At 42.9% G+C, this 23,866-nt stretch overlaps 1 protein-coding gene across 6 annotated transcripts in view; it reads left to right on the plus strand.

The window, feature by feature from the left end:
* The window catches only part of RAD54L2 (RAD54 like 2), a 69,159-nt gene that overhangs the window by 15,124 nt on the left and 30,169 nt on the right, over positions 1-23,866 (plus strand). For 5 of the 6 annotated variants that reach the window (XM_064667909.1, XM_064667904.1, XM_064667907.1 and 2 more), the window contains one exon: positions 6,509-6,715. In XM_064667909.1, coding sequence (XP_064523979.1) covers positions 6,565-6,715 — 151 coding nt within the window. In that variant the 5' untranslated portion in view covers positions 6,509-6,564. Of the gene's footprint in view, positions 1-6,508; positions 6,716-19,748; positions 20,483-23,866 lie in introns of those variants that run through there. The other variant, XM_064667908.1, reaches the window with a different exon arrangement.

The following is a 23,866-nucleotide window of genomic DNA, read 5'->3' on the forward strand; positions in this document are numbered from 1 at the left end:
ATATGGCAATCATTATCACTAGTGCAGGGTAGGGAAATTTACCCCAAATTAATCTGCTATGTAAAATGCATCGAACATAATTTGGAATTCTGGCATGCTGTGCCCTACTATTGAGTCTTCCCCATAATTTGAAATATTTTCGTGGGGTTTTACTCCTCTCATAGGTCTTCGTTGCTTTTCTGTAGTTGTAGCACCATGGGCAAAACCTATACAAGCACACTTAGAAGTGTCTTTTATGTTGAAATGCTGTTTGCTTTGAAAGCAGAAACAGTGATTGGAGAAGGGAAGTTTCCTTTCCCCCATTTTTTCTTTATCAGGGAATGCAAATGCCATTTATATAGAAGCTGGCAAAGCTAAAAACATAAATGGAAATTCTGTGAAGTAAGAGACGAAATTTTCATTATTTTGTGATGGTGATAATCCAGATGAATATCAGTAATTAGTGGAAGCAAAACCAATCACATGCTTCTTACCTCAGGTAGCCTGAATTTTTGTGCAGTACTAATCAAACTGCTCTTCTATGGTGAGTCACTAGTGAGGACACTTCAGATTTTCAAAGGAAAGAGTTGATTTATGGGAAGTCAGTTTCTGCTTTAATAGAGTAAATAGAAATGCTCTTAAAAACAATGCAACATTTTATATATACAAACAAAAAGCAGTTTACCCATTTCTGCTGGCTCTGTCCGGAGGTGAGGAGCCTCACGAGGTCCGCGGGGAAGGAAACACTGGCACCTTGGGAAGAGTTCAGGTTTGCTGTGGAGGTTGCAAAATGTTGACACTGTTGGCAGAGGGGTGTTCCCGCATCCCTTGTGGACCGCGGGAGAGGAGGACCCTGAGGCTGGGGGCGGCTCCCGCGGCAGGTGATGGACGTGGCCGGGATGTGCCGCGTTGTGTGAGGATCCGCAGATGCTGCCATTGACTCGCGCTGGCTCTTTTTGTTCGGCTCGCAGTGGGAGCCAGGCCTTATGTAATGTTCATTGTCACAGTCTCCGTTCCAGCACTGTCATGTCAGCAGAGGGGAAGGATTAGCTCTCCCTTTTCTTTATGGGTTGGTTTTAAGATTTTTTTTCTTTCCTTTCTCCCACCCTTTCTTGCAGCAGCTTTTGTTGTTTTTGTTGGGAGGGAACAGCCAGTTTCAGGCTGGGTCTGGTTTTGGGGTGCCTTTTAGGAGGGAGACTGTTAACCTAGAGAGAATAAAAGAGCAGGTCCTGCAACTCTCCCAAAACTGATATATGGATGTGTTTTTTTAAAGCAGTCTGTTATTTTTTTCCTCTATATTCCTGCTCCCCATAAATCACAGTGGGCTCCTTAATACTCATGTCCAGTGTGGGTGAAGACTAGATGCATTGTCCTATATTTATGTGGGGTGGGGAGAAGCACACTTGCCTTCCTCAGAAAGGCGGTCCAGGCCAAGCAGATGCTCCCCAATTTATGATTTTCCAGGCTGCTTCTTTCTCCCTCAGTTTAATATTCCTGTGGAAAACACATCACTTAGAGGGGATCAATGCCACTTAGTTTTGTTGCAATTTGAACAAGATGAAAAGGAGAATTGTTTTCTTCCTTCCCAGCCAGCAGCGTGTGGCCACCAGTTAGCTGTGAGTCACAGCTGAAAAACTGTGCTTCTTGAGTCTCAACAGTCTCAGGCTGTGAAGGAAGAAGGGATTTAAATCACGAAGTAATCAATTAAGGATGGCTTTAAATGTGATTTGTGGAAGTTATTCCTGGGGGAAAGAAGTTCCTGTTGATTTTTCAGTAAACACTCGTTTGCTTTGTTAAAAGCATATAGGGGATCTGGTGGACTGGTATTAGTCAGTAACACTGATTCTTTTTGGGAAAATATTTATCCTTTTAAGTGATTCCCCCCCCCCCCCCCCCGCCATTTTTTACATGATCATGTAATAGAAGCGTTAATATGTTACATAACAGAAATTAGAGAAATTATAGTGTTTGTTAGAATCAAACTGTCCAAACCCACTGATCTTGGGTTTATTTCTTGGTAGATTCTTAAATTGAACAGAGAAGTATTAATTATTTTGCAATAACATTGCAAGTTATTACTTGCAAACTGTTACAAGATTTTCTGTCATACAGAGAAGCTTAAGCTCATGGCTTCTTTAGTGATACATCTGTGTGCTTTATAATAATGTTCCATTAGTTACTGAAGGCTGCCTGTAAGGTGCCAAAACGGTGCTAGCAGTGATTTAGCAAAAAGATGAGACTTCCCCTGAGGAGCCAGCAGTTACCTTCATACACATCCAGTTTGGAGTGTTTGTGTGTGAGCTGAGAGTATTGAGAGGAATTCTGTGGCCCCAACCAACCATTTTACTTTTTACTGCCAAACAAAAAAGGAAAACAGTTAAAGGAAATTATTATTACCATGAAACATGACTGTACAGCAGAGACTGGAGAGCATTATGCAGCACTGACTTAGAAGTACCTGGTTTTATTAAACTGTCTGTGCAAATCCTCTTGTGGTTTGCCAGCGTGCTTGATTCTGTTTCTATGGCCAGGCACCACAATGGCCAACATGAAGTCTTGATTATAAAACAGGTTTTAAGGGACAAATCTTGATGAGCCCCAGATATTGGGCTTGGCTGGAGGTTGGGGAGGTAATGGAATCCTCTTTACTGTTCAGCGGTGGAGTGGCATTAGTGTTAAACCTGCCCTTTGTGAAGGGATTTGTATGGGATGGATGTGTGTACTTGGGAATGAGCATGTCCTGTGCCTGAATCACTTGTGTCACATCAGGGAAAGAGCTGCTGTAAAGTCACTTTGGCTTCTGTGGCTTCCTGTAGGTGCAGGGGAACCCTGCTTCTCCTTCTCAGGTGGGGAAGGACTCCAGTCTGCTCTTCCTGCTTCCTTACTTTTTACTCAATGGTATTTGTAATAATCCATTAAATAATGGTTTAATATTTATAGTGCTGGTGAGTCCTTAGGTGAAGGTGATGCACAGAAGTGGCCCAAGTCCCCACACCTCCTGATGTTTGCTGTTTCACCTCAGAGTTTGGCTCGTGGCATGCGTGACCCTGCTGTGAACAACTGTCATGTAGAGGGGAAAAAGTTGCTTGCACATTTCTCCCTCAACTTCATATGTAAAGAAATGACTTTAAAGCTTTGCAGAGTGAAAGACAAACATGAGAACAACAGATTTGTGTCCAAATTTGCAAGGCTTCTTCATCCAGAACTGGGCCTCCTTTTTGTGCTGAGGAGGAGGCAGTCATCACCACATGGTATTTACTTACTATCTGAAATGTTCTACCTTAAAAAACCAGAGCTCAAAAAACTTCAGAACTATTTTTATCTTTGTTGAAAGACAGGACATAATACATGAGAGAGGCTGTCTTGGATGTTAATTTGATGTGCAGTTGATTGCAGGATTTAACTTCCTGGGTAGGATAAACATGACAGCTCTTTTCTCCTCCTTGAGTAAGCAAGAGGAATTTCTCAGTGTTTTCCCCTAATATCCCACCCTGGTTTCTCAGCAGCCTCACCAGGTGCTGAGGCACTGTACTGTAAGGGTGTCTGGCTGTCTGTAAGGATGATGCAGTGGGATTGATGTGTGTTTCTTGGGGCTGTCACCCTCCTCATGGCACACATCCTGCTTGGGGGGGGCAGCTCCTGTCCTTTGGCAGGGCAGGGGCTCCAGTGTGGCACAGCCTAAGAGTCCAGTTGCAGGTAATCAGTTTATCTCTCTCAAAGTGCCCTTCCTGCAGCGATTAAACGTTGAGCACAGTGTGCCTGCATGTGCAAAGGCAGGAGATGGGGCAGGTTGGAATAACTCAGCCATAAAACAGTAGCAGCAGCTACAATCTGGCCCTGTTGTGTAATTCCCCTTGGTGGGAGGCTCTGAACTGGGTCAGATCGGTGTGAGAAACGAGGGCAGTCTCTGGGCTGTGTCCCATGTACTTGCTCCCTGCTCCCAGTGCCACCAGGCAGGGTGGGATGGGAGCCCTCCCGAGACCAGGCTCGGGCAATGCCGAGTGGAGCTGCCAGAGCCCAGGAGCAGGGAGGGAGGCAGGAAGACAGGCAGCACCACGACAATAGGCACAGAGGAGTTAACCATCTTTGTTTCACCCAGCTTCTGCAAGATTTAATTAAGTCTTTTCAAAAGCTTCTGTTAACTCTCCTGCATATGGCTGGGGCTGCGAGCGGGTGTCAGGAGTTGGCTTATACAGAACGTGTATTTACTGCTAAACAAAAATAAAGCTTAGATTTGAGCCCTTTTGTACTCCAGTTTGAGAGAAAGCCGTTCTCCACTGGGTTTGATTTTATTTGTAGAGATACAAGGACCCATGTCCTTGCCTTTAAATAGTATTTGGAAAGTGTTATGTGTTTTGATTTGGGGTTTTTTTTAAAGCTCTTTGACAAATGATGAAACATAAGAGAGTGACACACAGGAGGATACTGATGGGAGAAACTGTATCATGTGTCATTCTTTGACCTGGAGCATTTAGTGACATTACAGCACTTCTGTTTTTTTCTGTTTGTAGATGAGAATTCGTTCCTACCATGTTAGTAGTGTTTGTGTTTGTTTGGTTGGTTTGTGCAGCTTTGCAAGTTACAGGTTTGTGTATGTTTGTTTTCTTTAGGGCTGAATATCAGCTGGAAGGGAACATTATTGCTACTTAAAAGAAAAAATAAGCTACTGTTTTGAAATACACAGAGACTTCAGCACAACAGTTGTCAGGAAAAGCTTGTGATAATAGATGGCTTTGTGTTTGCAGCCCTTGGCTGAAGCACCAGACGTCAGAAAGCAAGTGATGCTGGAGGTCACTGTATTGCACCAACCTGACAGCAACAGGGCTCGTACCTGCCTACCACAGAAGCTGAATTAATATCCTTGGCTTGTGTAAACTGGCACGCTTCCACTTGAGCTAATTCAGATTTTGGCCTTTTCTGCCATCTGTTTGACTAATCCAACTTATTTCGTGTGACACATTCAATAGTGTAGGGACTTCAGTTGTCTCTGCCTGGTGGTAAAGTGCTCCTGGGACCAAGTGGTGAAAGGCTTCCTATTCCAATGCCAGTTTCTGCAAAGCCTGCTCTTCTCTTATGGTTTTTTTTTTCTTTCAGACACTCTTCAATGTTATTGAGGAGCTGAGAGGGGCAGAGCAGGAACTGATGACTTCAGCTGGAATAATTCAGCGTACTCGACAGTTGGATTCTCAGCCCTGCTAGAGGGGTGTTGAGTTGTGTCTTTAACCTTCAGGTTTCTGAGCTTGTCTGGTAACTGCTGAAACACAACTGAAAATGACATCTTTCTGTTTCTTGAAGTGTTTTTAGATATGTGAGGGGCCTTATCAGCTTAGAAGTGGGTTTTTTTAAGTGACTAATTCTTAAACATTTCATAGTTTACACTGGAAATGTGGTCTAAGTAGGGGGCAGTGGGAAATCAGTAATGAGGAAATGTTTCCCTCATCTTTCTTTAAAGCTTTTTGGGGAACATGTGGGTAGTAATTCTTCTGCAGCTTGATTTTTTTGAACACAACCTTTGCTTCAAGTTCCTTGAGATCAAGATGCTTTACATTCCTTTCTTGGTTGTGTTTCTTTTCATCCACCTTATCTTACATGGCTCCTTTATGATCATTCTGTTCTTATGGAAGAGGAGTGCTCAAGAGAACCCATCATTGTCCAGAAGTGACAGTGCATGATCTGAACAGATAAACTTGTGACTTTGTGACTGCCCTGGTCCTCTCTTTAGTTTTTATTGTTGTGTTGTACCATGATTTCTGCTGTGATGCACTGGAGGAGTCGTGCACAGCCAGCTCCAGTTCTTGTCCTTGAGAGAAAGGAAATGCAAATTCTGTCTGATCCATCCTTCCTTTGTGTTTACTTTTCTTCTTACCCTGTTTTACAAGGGACATTCAACCTTTAGAAACTGGGTCTTTGTTGCCTTCTGTCAGAATTATTAAGGTAACACTGTTTTTGTTGCGTGGTTGGATCAGGGAGTTCAGCCAGGCTGTGATGAGGAGCTGGGTGACCTTGGCAGTGGGTACAGCTGAGGCAGGAGGGGGGGTTCCTGTCTCTGCCCCATGTCTGCACACAGTGATGGTGCATGCAGGGATCAGGGTAACAGGTAGGGGAATTCTGGGACTGATCCTTTTTTCTATGCTTCGCATTTGGACAGCAGTGTTCTGAAGTTGTTCACATAATTTATTTATTTTTGCATCTCTGAGCAATCAGACATTGATACCAGGAATCTTTCTGCTGTGCACATGTCAGGGATACCAATAAAGACTTGGGGGCTTTGAGTGATTAGTTAATATATTGGTTCTGATGCTGATTCTCCAGTGCTGGACCTGTATTGTTATGATCCATTGCTTGTGGCATCCTTTTTCTACCCAGGATTTTGTGCACTTCTGGTATTTAACAGTCTGATATACCTGTTATGTGCAAGGCTGATGGCAGAGTTGTGTTTTTATGTGCCGTAATCCTGCTGTGATGTTGAGCCTTGAGGCTCAGAGGTTGGGACTTGCTGGGCTCATGGACCTCTTTTCCTTTCTTGCAGGGCTGCCTCACGGTAGAACATGAGCAGGTAATGCACAAGGAGCACCACTGGGAATCATGTCGGACGAGTCAATCTCAGGGAGTGATCCGGACCTGGACCCGGACTTGGAGCAGGAGGATATGGAAGAGGAGGAGGAGGAAGATGAGGAGGAGGCGATGGAGGAGGACAATGATGGGGATGACGAGGAGGACTTACTTGATGAAAGTGGTAAGTGAATGGGGCTGTGAGTCTCTGCAGACATCATATTTATGTTATAGGAAAATGGCTGTGGCCCCTTAGTAGATTGTGTAAGGGTTAGGATTTGTCCAGCTCCTGGTAGGGAGAAGTGCTTACGTGGGTGTTTAGTTTAAATAGGGATTTAATGTAGGTTAAATATGGAGTCCTGGCCCAAAACAGTCCCATAAAGAAAACAAGCCACAAGAATAAAATGTAAGGAGGATGGAATTTTTAAAATAGCTTCAGATTTTAAGGAAGCAGTTATATAAAGAAGTAAATAAATCAATTTACAATTGCTTGTGTTATTAAAAGAATCCAGTGAAAATTTTGCATCACTGGTTTGCCCATAAGTAACAAATTTAATGGATGCTATGGGCAATTATTGCTCATTTACAATAATAATCTTTAACAGCTGGAAAATGTTCTTTTCTGACAGCATACAGGTTGGGTTCAGTTTTGCTTGTGTGTTTTATAAGATGAAAGGTGGAAGTGCTGACTAAGTAAGTTGTCACCTTCTACCCTCACCTGGTTATACCTGCCCTACTCTCCCCTTCAGGAGAGGACCAGTTCAGGTCAGGACCATTACAGCTGTTTGTGGGCCTGTGCTGTGCAGGTTACATATAAGTATTATTGGGTAAGTGTCCTGGGTCATGGCATGATCCTAGAAATCAGTTTGTTGGTCCAGCACAAGGGCTGATGTTCTAGGGCATGTAGACAGGAATGCTTAGCTCAGGTGGGAATCCCCCAAGCTGAATTTGCCATCAGACTCTTTGTATCATAAAACTGCAGCTGAAACCTAAGGAGCTCTATTTGCTTCCTTTAAAATCCCAATTTTTCATAACTTCAAAGGGTGTGCAGATATTTGAATACACCTACTTAAACCTACTGGGAGTCTTCCTTTTCTTAGCATAGAATGTGTTAAAGACAGATACTTCTCTCTTCTAGTCACTAAAGTATTTTTGGCTACACAGTACATTGTTGTCCTCAAGTGTTGTTGGTTTTGGGTTTATATTGTTTTAGCCACGTGCTCCTTGAAGATGCTGTTTTGATTTTTAAATGCTTATAAAATGTTTACACAAATTAATTTTATTCCTCTGTTTTTATTCACATGATCACTTTTTCCTCATGAGAAAGTAGCAGAAAAGGAAGTGTTAGTTCAGGTGAGAAACAAGGGAATTCTCAATACCATAGAGTTGTAGGGCCACAGATTACTTTGTCTCAGAGGGTGGTGGTGACTTTGTCACTTTGTTCATGGGACCCTGCACCCAGTGGAGCTGTAGGAAGTGTGACATGGTAGCCAAACTTCTATTAATAGAGGGGAGTGGCTGTATGTGATGGGGGATGTATGTCATTCCCCATGGTTATTTTATCCTAGACCCATGTACTTTATCATCAACATCTATATTATTATGGGTGAATAATCATAATTGTTTGTCAAGATTGTTCTTTCCAAAGCAAACAAGATTAATGTTGGTATAAACAAGATTAATGTAGGTATACAGAACATCATTAACTGCTAATGACAGCTGCTTATTTTCATCTTAAAACACCAGAAACATGTTTATGCTTTATATTTCTGTAGTGACTAATTAAAAATAAATTTTAACAAATGTAGAAAATAATGAGGATGAGTAAAAAGAAAATTTACATAAAACTAACATAAAAAGCTTTTACAGTTGTTCATTAGGTACAGGAAAAACCCTCTCTTCCACAATCTGAGCAAAGCTAGATTGCCTCTGAGGTTTCAGATTGTTGAGCTTTAATTCTCTCTGCCAGAGTATCAGGATGCTTTCTGGGTGCTTAGATGTACAATTATTTTCTTCTATGGGGGAGTCCAGTCTGCTTTTCCTGATAGCTCCTCACAGCTACAGACTGCCTCAGAAATGTCATTTGGCATCTGTATTACCTTAGATCTAACACAGAACCAGTCTCCTGCTGTTTGTCCTATGAAATATAACCAACTGCAGGATTAAGAAGTTTTGTTTTATTTTGCCTGTCTGATGTTTGTAGTCCTGTCTTTGTAGATGAATCTCATTCATAAAAATCATCTTAGGAACAGGCAGTTTTATTCACAAGAAGGGGTGCAGTGCTCTAATGTTTACACTATGAAGCATTTAAAAAGCTTAATTTTAATATTTTCTGTTAAAACTTTGTTCTCCCTATTCCCAGCTGTGCTGTTCTCTTCCCCTTCTGGTACTGTGGTTGTTCTGATCCCATTTGGGATCCTGGGGGGATCATTCCCTTGTGGATGGGCTCTTGCATATTTCTAGCACTACAAGATTTAGAATATTATTAATGTTTCACAGTTACTTCCTTGGAAGGACAGCAGGCTGCACATATATTTCCTCCAAACTGAAGCCAATTGCTTGTTTTAAAGAACAGTGATTATAACAATTATAAATGAACATTTTTATTGTTTGCTTGCAAAGTAGTGGCTTTATATTAGGATTTCTGTATTCTGATGGTGCCTCAAATGACTTAAGAACCCTCCAGGGTTAATGTAATGTTATCCACCCCTGTTGATAACACTTAGCAGTGACTGGTGTTTTGCACATTTAACCTGTTTTTGTCTTTTTGATATATGTTATGTGTGGAGTTAATAGTTGTGAAACTTCAGTTTTGTAATCTTCTTGGAGTTCCTTTTACATTCTGATAATTGAATCTTCAGCTTTGGGGCACTTTTTCTCATTTCTGCTCAGTTTTGTTTGCATTTAGTATAGGCTGTCCCATGGATGGTCTAGAGTTTAGTTTGGACTTGTATGGCACAAGCTTTCAACTCTTTTTGTAAGCAATTCTTAAACCTTTTCCCCCTGCCCTCAAGGAAGACAAAGAGTCTGGAAGGCTTGTTTTCTGAATATTTCTGAGTAAGTGAGAGCTAATAACCACACAGCTTCCATCCTTTATAAGTTTCTTCAGTGGTGGTCAGTTAGTGAACCTTGGCATCACATGTAGGAGCTCTTACAGCTTTGGTCTTTTATTTTGCTGGTGTGCTCCTTCCAGGCCACTCCTCCTCTGACCCTCAGAACCCCTTCCCAGTGGCTGCCAGCCCGCACAGCCATCCCGACAGCATGCTTCAATCCTAGCCAGAGGCTTCCACTGCTTCTCCAGCCTTGGCATCCCTGCCCACTTCATCTGTTTTCTCATCACTTGTGGGTTGCAGCCCTTGTTTCATCGTGTTTGATTTTCTGATAGCAGTGCGTGACTGCTAAGAACTTTTTTCGTTAACTCCCTAAATCTTTTTCACTAGAAATGTGGTGTACTGATGACTGTAGAGATAAAGGGCTGTTTCAAGTCCTGCACTCTTTCTCTGATCCTGGTAGTTGCTCAGGGCTGTGTAGAACTCCATAGGAATAAAAGCTGATCTGAGCAAAGAGGAAACAAACCTCCAATATGGATTTTACAGATCCTTTCAAATGCGGGGACTGTTCATACCTCAGAGCTTTCCTGAGGAAAGCTGTTCTGTGTTCGAATGAATCCCACTGTAGTGCTCTCTTTTCCCACTTTTTGAATGTCTTTGGATTATTCTGATTGAAGTCTCTGGAATTCATTATCTCTTACTCATATGTATTGCTGTAATTCTGCTATTAATAGTGATGGCAGGTTGCTTGTTTTCTTACCTCTGAGTATATGGATGAAACACTTTTTTTAAAGTGTAGTTCAGGGGTAGAAGTAGTTGTTCGGTTCTCTGAAAGATTCCTTAATGAGCACAGGCATTCAGACACTGTCCTCAGAGGCTGCTGGTTGTGTTTGCATTACAGGGTGTGTGGTACAGCAGTACTTCTAGGGTATAGCAGTGAACAGTTTTCGAGTACTACAGTAGTACTGCAGTTCTTACTGTACAAATATAGCAGTCAACACCAAATAATAACATATGAGATGCTATGCTGTGCTATGACAAGCTCCATGGAATTGGCCTTACCTTCTGCCCTGTGTTGTTCACCTTGTCTGTTTTGTCCTTCCTCATCCCCTCTTTCTTTCCTCAGGGCTGGGAGTGTGCTAACTCTGTGGCATCTCTGTTTGACTAGTGGAGAACTGGAGAAGTTCCCTCTTCCCAGCTCAGACTCATATTGTTCCTCCTACTTCCTGGCAAAGTGCTGGAGCAAACCCAAACTGGTTTGTGTGGGGTTTCTATGGACATACAGGCCCTTCAAGAGGGGTGAATGAGGAGCACAGGTGGTTGGTGGTACAGAACAGCAAGTCCCAGGAGAGGAGGACACGGGTGCATGTGCTCTTTTGCTGTGCAGCTCCTCAGCAGGGTGAATGTGTCAGGGCCAAGTCTCAGAACCCCTGAGAGATTGGCACAGGAGGTGAATGAGGGGAAGAGAGACCCTTTTCCTCATCCTGGCCTCCTAAAACTGTGCTCATCCTGTTTGACATTTGACAGTATCATGACAGATTCAGAGTTACCTTTCCTTTCTGGAGATGATCCACAATATATTTCAGTGGCTGCTTTTTGCTTGAACTTGAGCTGCCACTGGATATCATAGTTTTGAGTTTCCCAACAAACCAAGGCAGGAATTCATCACTTCAGGTGGCAGCCACTGATGATCCAGATTTGAAGAGTTCTTTGCTTTCCTTGAGCCCTCGCTAGAGGAAACCCTGTTCATTTAAAGAGGTCCTGCTAGATCTGCTTTGCCTACAGTTTTCACTTAGTGATGGTTGGGGAAAAAAATGCTGGCATGAAATTATAGCAAGAATGGATTTTGTTTAATATTATGCTCCTTTGTGGCTCTTTGTGGGTCATCATCGTGGTGTGTACAGCAAGGGGTGCAATCACATTGAAAGGAAGATTGATTTGTAGCTGCCTGGGTAATTTCCTTGTGTAACCCAATGGTAAAAATCATTAGTTAACACCTTACTTACTAGAAACTTCATTGGAACCTGGAGTTATTAAAGCTGAAATTATTTTGGAAATCTGTTTTTAGAGTCATGTGGAAGTGTGGGTTAATACTTCTTTGAATGGTACATGAATGCATCCTTGAAGTACAGAGATCTGCTACTCATTTTGGAGATGGTGTTATTCATGTGCTTCCCACCCCAAATCATTCCATCTTTTCTTCTCCCCAACAAATTGCTGGAACAAAACGAAACTGTGGGGTGTGTGGGAGTCCCCAGCTGGATGTATGTGGTTGGGAATAGAGCAAATTTCTGTCCTTACAGGGGAAGAGAGGAAAGTCTTTGGTATAAATCTGTTCATTTTGAAGGCTCCTCCTGCTCAAATGCATCAGTTTTTGCTTTTCAACTGAAGTCATTCTTAAAAATTAGGTCATGTTATCCTCACCTGTATGAAACAGGCAGAAAAAGAGTGTGGAGACAGTCTCGTGAACAATACCCTACTAAATGGTATCCTATTCTATATCATTTATATCCAGATTTAGAAAGGCCCATACTGCTGGAGGAAAAAAATAGGATGATAAAAGGAACTACTGTTAGAAAGTAATTTACCTGCACTTTTTACTCGATTTAGATGGTCCTGCTTGTGTTGGTAAATGGAGATTTGTCCCAGCAGTCTGAAATCTTTTTGCCTTCTACTTTTGACCAGACTGCACACCATTTTATCTTAGGAAACACTGATCTTAAGTTGTCCTCCCTATCTACTGGAAAATGAAATATATTCCTTAAGAAGAGGAGGAAGAAATACATACTTACTTCTCTAATCTCTCAACTCCTTTTAGAAAGCAGCCTTTCACAGCTGTGTCTTTGGGTGGCATCAGGGCCAGATGGGCATCCCAAGGTCGAGGCAGCCTCAGACAGCAGCTGCTCTTTGAGGAACCTTGTAATGAGCTGCTTCCATCTGCTGCAGTACAAGGCACAGTTGGCTTGGTTGCTGCTTGCTTTCTTCCTCAGTCTAGTGACACGTGCTTTGATCTCCTGTCCTTGTTTAGCTGGTGGCAGGGGCTAAGGAAAGGCAACAGGCCCATCAGAGTAAGCTTGGAGTGGAGAGCAGGCTCTTTTTGTTGATTGAAAGTGGATGAGTTGGAGGAAAAGGTGTGGAAAGAAGCAAAAGTCAGGTCATCCCTAAATCTGGAAAAGCACTGAAGATGATCATGAGGGTGGCTTTAATTTTGAGCTCTGCTGTGTTCTGTGTGTATATATTACAGAGTGATGGGTGCCCATAAGTGATAATCCTATAATTTAATCTGCAAATTGAACTTTGTAGAGTGCAAGGTGGATTTCTTGGGGAAAAGGGAAGAGTGGTGATTGATGTCTTCCCATTTTATCCTACTTGATGGACTTCCCTATCTAGATTCTTTTATTTTGGTTACTTGTGACTGGATGCAGCTCCCTCTAGAGCCCACCAGTGCTATTTCCAAGGAAGCTGGAAGGGCATATCCTGGGGAAAGCAAACCTCTGCTCAAGTCTAAGATTTTGCCTACACAATGGCTCTGGTCTTATTAAACCTTAGAAGCCAAACCTGAACTTCCATGTTGCACTACCACTGTGCACTTTGCTGTTCTTAAACAGCCAGGTAGATTTTAATGCTTGTAGTAACTTCTTAGACTGTCTTCCGAGCCAAGAACTGCTTGCATAGAGGATGGCTGGTGTGGTATCATAGAGGTACAGAAGTAATCACTACCTGTGAAAGAACTTACTTGTGAAGTATTATCCTGCATATTAACATGTGTTTAAACTTTATCAAATTGTTTTAGGAAACTGCATTACCTTGGAAAATGATCCTGATGGATCAGAGTGTTTAAATGTGCTTTATCATACAGGTGCAGACTGTGGGGCTCAGCCTCAAGTCAGGCTGTGGGTAACTCAGTCAGCAAGTACTCATCTAACTGCAGATTTTGGATGCATTTCTCAGGTGACTTGGTGTAACTAAGAAGTTGAGAGCTTTCTATTGTTTTCTCAGTTCCTGAAAGTGATAAGAGCTTTGTCTGTTAAGGGTGTGCTCTCTGCATCCACAAATCTGAAGTTCAAGGCTTGTGTTGGTTTTCCCAAGACTCAAAAAGTTAGGAGCTGGCTGGTTTCTACGTTTCCACAATTCAGCTGAATAAAACACAAAAGATAGAGTTAGTATCAAAGGAGAAAAGAGACTGGATGCTAGCATTTGCAGTTTTAGCAATCCTGCTTGTTGAGTAATATGGAAAGGTCACATTAAAATAGTGGAGAAGTAGGTTTGTCTCTCACTTATGCAAGAGCCCCACTGATTTCTCTGGGAACTTTGCTTTGTTACAGCAGGCTGCAGATTTGAACCATTATTTTTATTCTGGCAGTTTCCCAGTAGCACAGTCTGTCTGTCAGAACAAATGCTGTTTCTGTGAGCAGTGTGAGGGGCTCAGACCTGCCCAGCTAGCAGGAGTCTCCATCCCCAGCACACTGTGGGGGAGCTCCTAATGCTTGTGCAGACCCTGGGGCAGGCACCCAGCTCCCCTGAACTGGATTTGCTGGACACACGAAATGGCAACATTAAGGAAAAATCCTCTTGGGTGCTTTGCTGGGAACAGCCAGTGCTGGATGCTTTGTTAGCTCCCCTTCTGCCCGTTCTGAAGCCGCAGATCCCCTGGCTGGGTATTTTGTTGTGTTGGGGCAGTTTGGGTTGTGGGAGGATGACAGAGGTTTCTTGCCTTCCGGCTGTTTGCCAGGGAATCTGGGAGGAAGAGGGGAAGATAACAGGAATGGGGAGGAGCGTGGGAGGAGCGGTGCCTGGGGTTCGGAGGGGTCTGTTGACTGATTCCAGGCTTTTAAGTAACCCTGTGAACTGGGTTATTCTCAGCAGGGTGAGGTGTGGCTTGAGGGCTGCTGTGGGAAAGAGGGATGAGATCCCGAGGAGTGCTGTCCCCCAGCCCCCTGCTCAGGGGGTTACAGACTGACGGTGGTGCAGGTCAGTCTCTGAGCCTTTCGCCATCTGCCTGCTCTGTCCGAAAGTTCAGACTCTTTCCCGGTCTCCTCAGCTTATCCCGAGCAGGGGAAAGCTCCGAAAGAAAACGTCGGTGACTCCTCTGCCCGCCTCCCAGGCGCCCTGACAGCGGCTTCCTTTTCGAGAGGGTGGCACAAAGTCTGGCATAGTCGAAGTGTTATATAACCCGGAGTAATGACTTGCTTTACTTCTTTAAAAGGAGGTGATGACGCCAGAGCTCTGCTTCCTTCAGAGCCACCGATTGGGCGCAGGGCCTGGCAGATCTCGTGAAATGATGGGGTGTTATAAAGAGCTACACTTTTCCCCCCTTCTTTTTCTCCCTCCTTCCCTTTGATCTATTGCGTATGATGGAATACAAAATAGAAATCCTTCTATGCAGTTCAAGAGCAGCCCACGCCCGTGGCTCTGCATTTTCTATATATATGTACATGGAGTTTTTCAGATGTTTTTTTGCCCGTGTTTTATCTATTCTCTTAAAGCTGCCACAAACGTGAGAGCAGCATGAAGGCACGGGGAGCAGTGAGCGAGCAGTTATTAATTGAACAAAACATTGCTCCAAGTCTTCTTCCTGCTTTTCTGATAAGCTTTGCAGCATATAGAGGTTGTGCTTTATTGGCCAAAACCTTGCTTTTTTCTTTCCATAAAGCAGCCAGAGAATCTCTAACAAAGGACAGTCCCACTTCCTTCTCTGTCACGCTTGGTACCTTTTGCCCCATGAACGTTTCCATCGTCAGCTTTGTACTGCACGTAGTCACTGCTGACAGATACTGTATTCCCTCATCTGCAGCTTCTGAAACCGTGATGAAATCACACGGAAACTAATTAGCAAATTTGTAATGTGGTATTTTCCCTCTTGAACAGGTAAGGAGTGGCAAAGTGACTTTGCCAAGGTTGCCCGATGAGTGTGAAGAAGCCAAAGTGAAAATCCTCTGGTTTGCATTTTAGGCAGCACCCCTTTTATGTTGCAATGTATGAGGTGAAACACTCAAAGTGATTTTCATTTGAGTTTGAAGCGGTGCAAGGGGTCCTTATCTTCATTTTCTGTGGTATTGTGCTGGTTTTAATGACTGGTTAAATAAAATGTACATGTAGCTATATGTTGTACAAATATAATATTAAATAATAAGAGTTTGGAAGGAGGGAAGGAACTCTTAATTAAATTAGAAGTATTCTTCAGATTTTAAAACACTATATCACATTAGAGTTATTTCCTTTATCTTTTTTAATTTCTTGCTTAGGCTTTACAGAAATTGCAACACTGAACTTTCAGAAGTGTCTAGCTCATCATTTGGATCAAAGTGTTTTTTATTTCATTAACAGTAGTTTGTACTACAGATGTTGAAAATGTCTTGTTCACATTTTCTTCAACATGCAGTTCACTGACTCAGTCTCAAAAAAATTCTAAGTAGGAGTCAGAAGACTTTATTTTCACTTGCAGATATGCAAATAGGAATGAGACAGAAGAAAGCTACAAGATAAAATCTTTTTGGGCTAGGTGAACAGAAACTTCTAGTTTAAATCTGTGTCAAAACAAATTTTGCAATTAATCTGCAGGTAATCTTCATCTATGTAAAGTATTTAAATACTTGAACTATTAGAAGCCATTTAAAAAATGGCACTTTTGTGTACTCTTAGCTTGTGATTTATGTCAAATTTGCACATACCTGAAAATGAAGGGAATTAAATTAAACTTGTACAAAATCAGGCTTCTGTGGTGCACATATACAATTGTCATCTTCAGCAGCAAAAATGTAGCAAGTTACAGAAAGAGATGAAGAATCAGTTTCTTGAATATAACTGGGATTGTAACTCAGTGGATTTAGCTTTGATTAAGATTATGATAAATATCTGTGGTATAAATTCTTTAACTTAAAATCATTCCATTTTGTCTAATAATAGCTTGTTTTCTTCAGTACATTTTAGCAACCTTTGAAAACCTTGGTCTGAAATCTCAAGCAGTGTGTTTTGCCTCGGTAAGAGTCTGAAAAGCATTTGCAGGAGGTGTTGCATTGTGTCACTACCTGAATTTTGTGTTACATTATATAAGACTTCCCACTCCCCCATTTATTATTTTAGATGAGTGTGGGAAATAAAATAAACCCAGATTTATATGAATAAAAGTAAAATGAGGAAAAAACAGATTTATCACATTTTATGCCTTGTGGTTCAGTCCAAAACTCACTAAAGTCAATGGAAAAACTCCTCTCATTTTTCCATGGTTGGTTTAAATCTTATCAGAAAGAATTTTTATTTACAGTGCAGTGTTTGTTTAAAAAGCAAATGATTCTCAAAGCCAGCAATACCCAGTTGCCAACACATAGTGTTATGGAGTTCAAGTGTGATTCTGTCTGAACTGTTTTAGGTGGATAAATGCCACCTTATACCATGTCCAACTCAAACCTGATAGTCTTGTGTGTTTTCCATGTTGCTAAAACAACATGGAAAATAGGACAGGGAAAGTGGCCTTAACGACAGGTGTACTGACAGGTGATAATCAAGAGTGAAATGTGGCTGTCAAGCCTAGTTTCTGTTTAATGACTTACAAACAATTTGGGTTTGTAGGCTACTCATTGGAGGTCAGCAGGTTGCGCAGAAGGAGCTGGTGGATGTGGAGCATGGCTATGAGAAAGCTGTGGGATGGGAAATATTGATATTTTATGAAAATACAGACTTTATAGTGTTGGGTTTGTTTGGGTTTTTTTAATAGGAGAATCAAATTGTTTGCAAGGGAACCTCTCAGGTGATAACAATTTCTTGAGAAGCCTCTTGTGATGTATAGCACAGCTGTACAATTGAAAAGAGCTTGTGGTTTGAGATGAGGTAGGTGAGGTGTGACAGCTGGGTAAGATTTCAGACTCTGTAGGGGAGGGAGAACATTCTTCCTTGCTGGTAAGACTGGCCTCAGAGAAAAGCTATTCAGTAAATGGACTTATCTGTAACAAGATTACCTTCCATGAGGAGATCATTTTATAAACTGACTGTTTCTGGCAGATCTAATTCTTGGCTGTGTGAATATGTATTTTTCCTGCCTAACAGTGATGGCCTCACCAGAGGGCTGTTGTGAGTAGAAGAGCTAGAAGAGTTCCTCTTCCATTTTGCACACTAAGCTGAAGAAAGAAATTCCCTTTTTATTGCTGTCTGCAGAAGGACAGGTATAGGTTACATGTTTCACCCAGTGTATTGAACTGTCATTTTCCTCATCCTTGACTGCTGTAATAAGCATGTGTTGGGGTTTAACCCCAGCTGGCAACTCAGCCCTAAAGAGCTGCTCACTCACTCTCCCCCAGTGGGATGGAGGAATTGAAAGGGTAAGAGTGACAAGTGGGTTGAGATAAAGACAGTTTAGAAAATTCATTCCCCACTTGCCATAGGCAGGCAGGTGTTCTGCCGTCCCCAGGAAAGCTGGGCTCCATCACAGTAACAGTGACTTGGGAAGACAAATAGTATCACTCCAAACATCCCTTCCTCCTCCTCCTTCTTTCCCCAGCCCTATATGCTAAGTATGACACCATATGGTCTGGGATGTCCCCTGGGTCAGCTGGGGTCAGCTGTCCCAGCTGTGTCCCTTCCTAACTCCTTCTGCACCCCCATCCTGCTCCCTGGTTGGGTGGGGTGAGAGGCAGAAAAGGCCTTGACTCTGTATAAGTCCTGCTTACCAATAACAAAAACATCTCTGTATTATCAACACTTTTTGCAGCACAAATCCAAAACACAGCCCCATACTAACTGCTTCTTCTATGAAGAAAATTAACTCTCTTCCAGTTAAAACCAGCACAGCGTGCCTTGCAAAGTACCCAGTTGTGTTTGCACAAATACTTGTCTTTAAATCTTGCTTCATAGTTTCATAAGTCTGTTAGGTCAGATGCTGAGGTCATGTTTGCTTATTTATTCCAACCCTACAAAGTCCTTATAAGGCCTGTTACAAGATCCTTGACTGTATACTTCTTAATATATTTGTCCCTCTTTTCCCCCTTTATAAACACTATGTTCTTGTGTACCAGCCAGACTGTTTGAATCTGTGACACAGGTGAAAGGCTGTCCTGTCACTGTGACTCTTAATTGTAATACAGTTTATCTTTTCTTTGGTAAAATTTATATAGCTCTAATTGTGAAAAAGCACCTTGGGTTTGTTTCAAAGCTGTGATGTACCCTGAAGCACTGAGGGTATTTTGATGGTAGCATTCACTGTGTCCTGCCACCCTCTCAAGTGAAAGGTCCCATAGAAATGGCTGGAGTCACACACAGGGTAGCTGGGCTCTGCCCTGGCTGTGCTTGCAGACCTTTAGATCAACCTTTGCTGTTAGGAGCTCATTGTCCTGGAGTCCTGCAGGTTCTGTGCCAGGGCTGTTCGGACACAGCCTGCTTTGGGTTTCTTGTGCCCATCCTGGTTTTCCCAAAACTCACTCACCAGTTGTTTCAATAAAGAGCTGACTTCATTACATGGCCAAATGCTCACTAGCAGCGAGCTAATTTCATTACCTGTCTGTCAGCCCAGGTTTGCTGCTTGTTACTGGCATTGGATGTGCCTGTGAAGGGAATTAGGCATGCAGAAAGTCTCTGTAACACTGGAGAAGGATGGATAGCCTTTAGGAGTTCAACCACAGCTTTAAAGGACTTGTTTTCTCTTGTATTTATTTATTCTCTCCTGTGCCTGTCCTGGTACAGATGGATGATGGGGACAAAGGCTCACTTAGAGTAAACTCCCACTCCACGAATTCTGGCAGGTTGTTTCCTAAAAACTGGGATATCTCATTCATAAATCATTTGCTACACCGAGAGCCTTCTGCAACTCACAGTGCTGTGCGAGCTACTGATTTAATGAAGTGAACAGGAGGCTCTTTCACCTGCTACTGTACAAACAGGTTACCAGCTCCATCGAATTGCTCGGGTTGCTTGGAAATCAGCAGGCATCATGCAAATAGTTCGTAGGATCGCGATTGGTTTCAAAGCCAGAGCGGCTGTACTTCTTTTTGCATCTCCCTCCCACCCTTTTTCCCTTTTGTGCTCTGAAACTTGGAAGCAGGGTTACGGTCCCGCCTGTCCCCTGCTCTGAACGTCCTGTTGTCTGTTGGGATTCCCCTTGCGCGGGGCCCCAGCGGAGCCTGAATGGTTATGTAAGGATTTTTATTTTATTCTCAGTCTTGGTCTCTGCCACTAGTTGAACTGGATCACAGGCTGAGTGAATGGGATCTGGTCCGTACGGCGTGCAGCTCCAGAGGGGAGAGACCTCCCCCGTACACACCCACTCGGCCTCCCTGCTCCTCTTCTCTCTTCTCAAACTCTTTTTCCCAGGTATAACCGAGGCTTCTCCCACCGATCGGGAGCACGTACCGAAGCCAAACCGTCCCGGCAGCACCGCTCCAGGCACCGGCCCCCAGTGGAGCAGCAGCTACCTCGGGCAGGGCTGTGCTGTTTGACTCCCCGAGCAGGGGAGGAGATAGTGGCAGTTTTTATTTAGGCTGAACACGAGGCATATTTAACTAGTTATGTAACGGTGACCCCGGTCCGTCTCGGCTGGGTGCAGGGAGGATATGTGCGTACTGATTCCCGTCACACCGGCGGGGTGGATTCAAGCACCGCGAGCTATTTACCAAAGTTATTTTCAGAAACCTTAAGTGCAGGTTTCCCTGCCTGTACCCTGGACTGTTTTATCAGGAGGCATTTCCCGCCTGCGAACTGAACAGCCAGTGAGAGTGGATTTAGTGCTCGCTGGGCTGCGGGCAGAGATAAGGAGTTGTCGGGAGTGACTGGAAACTTTTGTCCTGAAGACCCTGAGGCAAGAATAGCAGAAGGTCTGAGAGTGTGCGGCCAAGGTGAACAAGTGTGTGGGCAGAGGGCTTGTCCTGGTGCACTGAGCAGCATGTTACTCTTGGATGAGTCTCAGCAGTTTCCAGGTAGGACACAGGTTGGATTTTTTGTGGGTTGAATTTTCTTTTTTTTTTCTCCCTTGTTTTCTTTTCCCTCTTGCTCTCCTGTTATAGGCCTCTCATCTTCCCACCCCTGTGCCAGAGCACCCCACTCACTGGCCAGCAAAGTGCATCAGGAACTGAGACTCTTCTGTGGGGCTCAGGTTTTAGTATGCTCCCTAATAGGCAGGGATGAAAGTGGTTGAGTTTTCAGAGTCTTGCAGTGCCTGTTGGCCTGATGGAGAAGATATGAGAAGGAAGCTCTTTATGTTTTAATTCTGAAGTCTTTGATGGTGTGACATTCTGGGTCCAGCTGTTGTAATTCTGCAAATGGAATTTTTAGAGAGGAGGCAGTTGTTAATAGCAGTATTATTTTATATTCAGTGTCCTCTCTCCTACACCCTGCAACTTTTTGTGAATGCTTTCCCTTCAACATCCTACTTGATAAGAGTTTTGAGAGCTTCTTCTGTCAGTGAAATGCTTGGTGACTTGGTGACCGGGCAGCAATCTGGGCAGGCAGAGCTATTGGTGCTTGCTCCAGATTCCCTAATTAGTGCCTAAGAGACTAAGAGCTACTTGGCCCTTTTTCCCCCCCCTATCAAGTAGAAGATGCAGGTGAAACCATCACAGGAGTTTACAGTTTGGGGATGGCTGCCACTTAGTTTGCTTGCTGGTGGGAGGATGTTGTGTGTTGGAGAAAAAACTTTGTTCAGATTTGAAGAACTTTTTAAATTTGTAATTTAACTTGTTGCTTTGTGGTCAGGTACTTGAGGATTCCAGGCTTCTTCCACCTTGTTCATGTGGCAAATACCTCCAAAGTCATGCTATGAACTTAATAGACTGGTCAGGAATGGTCCCCAGGAGTTCCAGCTCTGGATTCCTAGTTTAAAGTGCAGTGCAGTGTGGTCATCATGAGGAGTTTTTATAGGAATAAGCCATGCAATATTTGTTATCCATTAGTGAGAGAGGTGGATTCCAGGAAAAAAAAAATCCATCTTATTTCTCTGGTTGTGGTGGCAGGACGAAGAAGCTAATTCTGGGAGAGTGCGATCTGAGAAAAGAAAGGAATTACAATAGAAAATGAGTTTGGATAAATGAGGAATCTGGGTGATGATACAAGTGGCTTATGTAACTTAGTCTAGATAATAGGTATAAAAACAGAAGATGGGGAGGGGAAGATGCTTTTGGAAATGGCACTGTAGGTCGTACGTGGAGGGGGAATGCAAAGTTAGAGGCCTTCCAAAAATTTTGGGTGGAAAGATCTTTTGGGGTAATTTGTACAAAAGTAAGAGAGCAGGAGTGAAATTAACTCCTCCTTGTACGGTATTGCTTCCCAATTTGTAAAGTCTGGGGCAAGGTTTATCATAGTCTGCCAGTAGAAAATTCTTTCTCTTTGAGGAAGCTTTCGTAACTGATCTAGTGAGGTTGTGTCCTGGCTGGTGGATCCAGGAGAGTCTCAGTCACACTTTTCCATAGCTTTCTTGTCCCAAGAGATGACAAAACTGCCCAAGGTCACTGAATGAGTCTGGGACAGAACTGACACATCATGTTCTTCCCTGCTTTTGTGCTTCAACCACTGTTCAGTGTTTCTTTCCCTCTCTAGTTTACATGACTTTTCCTCACTCCAGGTCTTCAAAGTAGCAAGCACCTGTATGTGCAGTGCTGTGCTACCTCTTTGTTATTTTATAAATGTTTCTGGAAAGTCAGAGAGGATTTTTAGATTATTTTTATGGTAGCACCCACCAGCTAGTAAATCAGGTTTTGTTGAAGTACAATACCTATCCTCCTGTTGCCCTGCAAGAAAAAGATATCTCATTTAAAGAGCCCTGTTTTCTCCCCATATGCACATATATACTACTTTTTTGACTGTAGGGGTAATTTTAATTTTGGCAACCTTTTTTTTCCAGGCTTAGCTTTTGGGGTGTTGTGTATTTTGGATGGGGGTGTCCTTGTGACACTGTGGCTTCAATTTGTCTGAGTCTGATTGCCATGAAAAACTTTGCAGCCCTTTGTCAAACTCCTTTAGCAGCACCCACAGCAGCACCAATCTTGTGAAAAGGAAAACTAGAAACAGATTGTTCTTTCAGTGGTGGTGTTTCATCCTGGTCTTATTAGCTTTCTCCAGTGCTCTCAATCACTTTTCTGGCTGCAGTTGATGGGAGAAGTGCCAGTGGAATGCGGTGGCACACAGGCTCAAACTCAACAATTTGGATTTTTCTCCCAAGTGATGCCTCCCTCATTAAACACAGTCCTTAAAAATTCCTCAGAAATTACTTTAGAGACTGAAGCAGAAAAAGGGGATGCAGCTGAAGTTCTGTGCTTTGTTACAGTTCTAAAAAAAAAAACTAAATCCACAACTGTGTTTTGTTTTGTTAAAGTAGGAAATTACATTTAAGGAGAGGAAAGAGAGCATAAGACAGGGAGCCAGCAACTTGGGAGTTCCTCAGCATTGATGCCTACCTGATTTCTTTGCCTTAGTTTTCTCCTCTACAAGATGGACAGGAGGGTGTTTCACAGGTCATTGTGCTCATGAACTCTTTGACACTGACTAGAGTAGAAATGCCAGGTATTAGAATTTTGAAATCCCTCCTCTTATACCACTGCCATCATGAGCAACAAAGGAGTACTCAGATGCTGGAGGGTGCTTTAAGATGGGATTATTTCTCACGCTGCTCTTATAAATTAGGAGTGAGTATCACCTGTCTTCTCCCCCCTCCCTGTTAACAGGTCTGGAACAAAGGTATGGTGAGGGCTTGAGGCAGAGGTTAAAGTTCAGCTGATGCTCGTTGTTTGTTTGCCATTTTGGTGGCCTTGGAAGTGTGTGGCAGCAATAATCCCTTCTTTATTATTTCTCATTGCTCTGAGAGTATGCTGGTATAAAGCTAATATCACAACTCCCAGCTACCTAGTGTAAACTAATGCTTATGTAATCATTGCATAATGCAGAATGCTTGCTCCCCTACTCGTCCTCTTTTCTTAGTCTCTGAAATTTATCCCTAGAAAAGTCATGGTAGCAAGCAACTGGATTCACTGTGCTGGGAACATGTCAAGCTCCCGTATGCATCTATTTTCTGAAGTTGGGAGGGGAAATGTGTCTTTGTTACCTAAATCAATATTTAGGCACCTCAGTGGAATAGATCAGATTTCCCTTTTTAAAAAAGCTTTGAACAACTGTGAAAATAAATAACATCTGATGGTTAAATCCGGTTACTTGTGTTTAGATCCCCGTGGTAATTTCTGTAATCTGGCTGACAAAACTGTATTCTGGGTTACTAGTTAACTGGGATAACCAGAAAGGGGAGGTTTCAGTTCCCTCCTGCGCACAGCTTGTTGAAAACTTCCCAGCACTGAGCCTGAAACACTTCCCGACTC

Source organism: Pseudopipra pipra, chromosome 11 (genome assembly GCF_036250125.1).
Source record: "Pseudopipra pipra isolate bDixPip1 chromosome 11, bDixPip1.hap1, whole genome shotgun sequence".
NCBI lineage: Eukaryota > Metazoa > Chordata > Aves > Passeriformes > Pipridae > Pseudopipra > Pseudopipra pipra.